This window comes from Lottia gigantea (assembly GCF_000327385.1).
Source record: "Lottia gigantea unplaced genomic scaffold LOTGIsca_63, whole genome shotgun sequence".
NCBI classification, from domain to species: Eukaryota; Metazoa; Mollusca; class Gastropoda; family Lottiidae; genus Lottia; species Lottia gigantea.
Window position 1 is genome coordinate 1,346,440 of NW_008710145.1, and position 6,125 is coordinate 1,352,564.

Genomic DNA, 6,125 nt, shown 5'->3' on the forward strand with positions numbered 1-6,125 from the left:
ATATCAGATTAGGACTAACATGAATTTTCTTATCGTTAGGGATCGTGTTTTTATTTCTCAACAAAGAGATATTAACAAGCTGATAAAACAGTTCAAACAAAATGCTCCAAAAATTTTATCTTTTATTAATCTAGGTTAAAACGAGATTACAGAATTCGCCTGACCTATACGCAATAGTTTGTACTTTTATTGAAAGCGGTTACCCTAACATCATGTGTTTTAGTTGGTAATTATTTATGACATTTACTAACCTATATACAATATTCACGCAGACAGAAACAAATTACACAGAGCAGTTTGTAATGGTTTAAACAGTAACACGCATTAATTATGTAATACGCTTAAAGAGGCAGTATACAAAATTATATTATTCAAAACATTGTAAATTAAACATGAAGAGATTTCTAAAAAGGCTATTTACTGAACTTGTTTTCAAATGAGTGAATTACGAATTCCCGAACTTTCCGAATTGTCCGAATTGGGTCAGAAAGAACAAAAATTGCGCCAGATGTCGTGCACAAATTCCGGAATCAAAACATTTTACATCAAAAACGAAAATTTTTAAAAGCTTTGGTCAGTCATATCACAATTTTTTTCTTTATATTTTGTGTTCACTGTGCTCATTTATAATGATGCCGTCTATGAATTGATATTTATGATTTTTAATAACTCCGAAACCCTTCATCCCATTGTTACCAATTACGAACTCGAAATGAAATGAAATGAATGGAATTTTTACGTCCTACTTTTCTGCACCATGTGGGCTAATGTAGGCGGGCAACGCCATGCAGGTCGCAATGAGGGAAATTTTGCCAGGACAGCGGCATTAGCCTGCTCTTTTTCGATTTCCAACTGTCGAGGGATCTTTAACGTGCATAGCCTGTAGCACACGGGGCCTCGGTTTATTGTCCCATCCGAACGACTAGACGCTTTTTCCATGTCAGCCCCTCTCACCTGCATCACTGATAGGGGGAAACCGGGTTGAAAATTTCGAAGGTATTATCTCGACCTATGCCGGGATTGAACCCTGGACCTTCAGGTTAGCGAGCAAGCGTCTAACTCACTGAGTCACCGCGGCTCCAATTACGAACTCGATCAATATATACATGCATACATAGTTTCATCTTGGTTGGATAAAAACTGTAATCTCTAACGTGCCTACAATCAAAATTGGACGCGGTTTTACTAAGTCAAGGGCAATAACTCTGAAACCATTCATTCGATTATTACTAATTCCGAACTTGACCGAGATCTCATCAATATATAGATGCATACGAAGTTTCATCAAGATCGGATAAAAACTGTAGTCTCTATCATGCCTACATGCCAAATTTGACGCATTTTTACTAAGTCAAGTCTTACTCACTGCACGTTAGCCTCTTCCCACCATTCACATTGGCATCAAACTTTGTGACTTGGGAATGGGAAGACGCCTTCGATCATAGACAACAAAAAGTGTCCATTGAATAATAGCGATTATATTTATTAAAAATCAAAAATATCAATTCATAGACGGCATTATTATAAACACGAAAAATAAAGAAAGAAATTGTGATTTGACCAAATGAAAGCTTTTAAAAATATTCGTTTTTGAATGTAAAATGCTTTGATTCCCGAATTTGTGCACGCCCTTTGGCGTTTCGATTTTTTTGTCTTTTCTGACCCAATTCGGACAGTTCGGGAATTCGGAATTTTACACCCACCGTCCAAAATACAAACCTTATCACACAATTGGACCAAAACTTTTTCATTTTCCAGTCAACACCTTTGAGTGTCCAGGAAGCCTCCTACACCAAATGTAGAATTGTATTAAAATCCACATTTTATGCAGATTGCAAACACCGGTATTAAGAATCTATAATTTCTGCTGTGTCTACAGCAGTCTGGTCCATGAAAGCTTTCTGAATAGCCTTTGGCTTCTTGTTTCGCTTTCGGCGGTTTAAGGTAGAGTTGGTTGGAAACAGCAGCAGACATTAAGGACGACTTTCTGACGGGGCAAATACAACGAGAAAGATGAGAGTAGCAGCTGATTGAATTAAGAATTATCTATACATACCATTGATATAAGTGCAACATGGGGTTTCATATTCATTGATAGCTCTTGGTTTCATTTCCGTTGTCGAGCTTTCACTTGGCCAATCATAAAGTTCTTCTCTTACTTTACCATCTAAAACTTTCAGAAAACAGTGGGAATTAGCATGAGAATGAATACTACTACCATGAGCCTCGCCCCAACATAACAACATCAAGTTAAATTTACCATTTCCTTCGTCCACCAAATTTCTTGTATACCTGAAATAAATAGTTATTTATAATATAACATTTACTGATTTCATTATACTAGGTCTCTCTTGAAACCATCTAGATGGTAAAAACTACCGATTAGATACGATGACCTTGCCATTTGCTAGATGTGATGGCCTTGCCATCTACTAAATGTGAAAAAATATGATGTGACGAAAGCTGTGACTTGTCATCTATTATGTTATTTATAAGTTGTGACCCTATTTTGGAAAATTGTGACACTATCTTGTTACCTTCTTTTTGAGATAACCTTGTTATCTAGTTATTGTCATTAACTTGTATTAATATGTTTGTGATACGATCTGATATCTATTTGATGAGATGACCTTGTTATCTATTAAATGGACAGATGCGCTATTTTTTTCACACCTTAGTCTCAGAAACTGGATTTTTAGCTGAGCCAATCAGTAAAAGCGTTCCCAACTCACCGTCGAAATTTGAGCCTTCAAATCCATCCAGAATTATCCGCGTTTGAAAGTTAAAAAGACGAGTCGTCTTTCCTAAAGGCACTTCCATAGATAGAAAATACATTTAAGGAAAGAGGGGAAAAAATCGTTTTTTGAGATATATTTGAAGGAATTATATGATTTCCGTACATTTCTAGTACTTCTAGGACTCAAATAAACCCCCGAAAATGGCACAGTCGTCCCTTTAAGTACAACTTGACTACCGTGTTTTCTAGTATATGAGTCATAAGCTAGTTTTCTATTAGATGTAACATGAACGTGTTACCTATAAGATGTAGCATGACATTGTTATATGGCTGTAATATACCTCGTAATATGTTTTTTTACGTTTGACGCGACCTTGGTATCTATTAGGTTTGGCATGACCTTGTTTTAAATTAGATTTGGCATGACCTTGTTATGAATTAGATTTGGCATGACCTTGTTATAAATTAGGTATGACATGACCTTGCTATGAATTAGATTTGACTTTGGAATAAATTAAATTTTGCATGGCCTTGTTCTAAATTAGGTTTGGAATGACCTTGTTATAATTGGTATAAATTAGATTTGACATGACCTTGTTATAAATTAGGTTTGACATGACCTTGTTATAAATTAGGTTTGACATGACCTTGTTATAAATTGGGTTTGGCATGAGCTTGGGTTTGGCATGACCTTGTTATAACATAGACTTGGAATGACCTTGTTATAAATTAGATTTGGCATGACCTTGTTATAAATTAGGTTAACTTGGCATGACCTTGACATAAATTAGATTAGTTTAGTCATATCTTGGAAATGTACTGTCCATTGTCGCGGTTGATCTCTAGAAAGCGTCTCTGAATAGCTAGAGCTTCTCGAATTCGTCGTTGTTGCTTGTTAGGGAGGTTGGAGGCTATGATAGATTGGTCTTGCCATGGATTTTGTGGTTAGGAAACTTTATGAGGTGTTCAGGCCGGTTTTCCGTCTTCATTTTTGGTGGAGGTTACATGTTCTTACATTCTGGTGGAGAGGGGTCTGCATGTTTCACCTATGTAAATGGCTCCACAGTTGCATGGTATCTCATATACCACTCCACTGGGGTCAGGTTTCTTGTTGGATCTAGGTCTGCCTCTTAATCTCTATATTGTTTCTTGTTGGTATATATTTTGTTATGTTTTATTCTCTTGCCATTACATCTGATGACGACACGTGTATATTGTGTTGAAACGTTATGTGCCCAACCTTATTAAAGAAGTGTGTTATATTCCATAATATTGTCTTGTGTTTTTGTTATATGTGCTCCTCTCTTCTATATGTCGTTCAAATCTTATAGATTTGGCATGACCTTGTTATCAGTTAGGTATAGCATGACCTTGTTATCTTTTAGTTTTGGCATGACCTTGGTATCTATAAGGTCTGGCCATTATTTAACCGTGTTACTTATTGGATGTAATCTTTTGTCTTGTACCTGTGGTTCAGTTAATAAACGACTGGTTGATTTCTTATACATGTACAATATGCTGGCCTATTTTCATTGAAACTTTCAAATGTTTTAATAACAAAATCCTCAAATAAAATAGGCTTACCAGTCGTTAAAAATATTAGTGGACTTAAAATCAAGCTAAGCTTTCTTGTTCCTTTATATTAGAAAATGAGAAGTTTTCTTCTTTAGTTTGTAATCGTGATCCTTCACGTGTTAAAGAATGTCAAGGATATTTTATGTTAAACGCTAGTGGTGAATAACAAAGTATAGAGACAGAATATAATGTTTGGTTTATGTAGAGAGGTTATTGATAAACAGTCTCACTGTACATGAATTTTCAATACACATGCTCTATCAAGCAAGAATCGTATACTGTTAACTATATTGTTTCTTATTAAACTTTAACTGGTGTATCTATGCAACAGAAGTGTTGTAAAATTAGTGGCTTTGAACTCGGAGACGAATACAATCACTAAATATGTGTTGATCCGCTTACATATTTGAATATTACCATTAGGTGCATATCATATGGTATACCATTGGTTTAATACGAAAAGGGTCCTACAATATCAATATATAATTGGAGTAAATTGCGATAATTATAAAAAAACAAACACAGTCCCCATATCTTTTTTCAAAAAATCTTCTCAATGATTTCATTGTCGTTTGACTTCACAATGTCAAGCTATAACGAACTTCGTACTATTTCAAGTAATGGCTTGATATTATGAAGGCGGAAATTTCTTTCTTTAAATTGAACATTACGTTCATCGATAAAATCCAGACTATTGAATTCTCTGAACCACTGCATAATATATTAGCAATAACATTAAATATTTGAAATTTTCTATGGGAAACTAAGTAGGTCACTGTATATGATATCTGAATTCTAGCCAAATGTTGCTCTTAATGACTGTTATGTTATATTTATACATCAAATGTTCACAAAAAATGTTGTTGAATTATTAGAAGAACAATATGCTTTAAGAACTGGCCTGAGCATCTATCAAAGTATGCAGCAAATGCAAAAGTTCTGCCATTTCTGTTTAAGTCAGACTGGTATCTTCTGACGTTGATAGCTTCATAGTCCCCTAGGTGCTCTGTTCCATTCCAAGGAGATGATCAGCTACATTAGATGATTTAGGTTTGGTTTAAGGTTGTTATTTTGCCAGGAATATACAATCTTGATAATTTTTTCTTTAAAATATTCCCTGTCAGAATTCTTTAAGATCTTCTGACCAGTGTATTGATTGCTTCCCTTTAACATGTTGAGGGGTTTTTAAGTGCAGGAAATTCACATACTGATCTATGCATTATTTTCAAATCCAGGATGTTTTATGCGTCTTGTTCTTTTGCCTCCAAAGTGAGCATCTTCATTTTATACTTGCCATCAAGATGTTTGGTTGAGTTGATGGTTATATTCGCCTGTAAACATGCCAAAGGTATTATCAACATTCTGGAACCATCAGATGGAGGAGATTGGAGAAGCTTCCGGGGTGTCATGTTGATGGTATATGACATATCTGAATGATGTCGATGATGCTGTAGTGGGTGCGGATTCAGTACGACTAAGTAACCTGTGGAACTTGTCCAGTAATGATCATCTGCTGAACATATTGCTATTGGAAGATATCTCATGCATACTTTCAATAAAGCAATGGTTGGTTGTTAAATCATCAATAAATCGGTATTTGTTGACTTTTGTGTCTATCAATACAAATAATCAGCAAAACTTTTATTTGAAGAAGTATATACATGTATCTTTTATTGTACCTTTTAGATTATAATCAAGATACATAAGATACATGTATATACTTCTTCAAATAAAAGTTTTGCTGATTATTTGAATTGACAGACACAAAAGTCAACAAATACAGATTTATATGTTTACATATAAGAGAAGCGCT

General features: G+C 34.8%; 1 protein-coding gene across 1 annotated transcript in view; it reads right to left on the bottom strand.

The window, feature by feature from the left end:
• LOTGIDRAFT_204525 (hypothetical protein) overlaps positions 1-6,125 on the bottom strand; it is a 12,881-nt gene that overhangs the window by 2,243 nt on the left and 4,513 nt on the right. Inside the window, exon 2 of the mRNA XM_009064555.1 lies at positions 2,057-2,292. Coding sequence (XP_009062803.1) covers positions 2,057-2,292 — 236 coding nt within the window. The remainder of the gene's footprint in view (positions 1-2,056; positions 2,293-6,125) is intronic.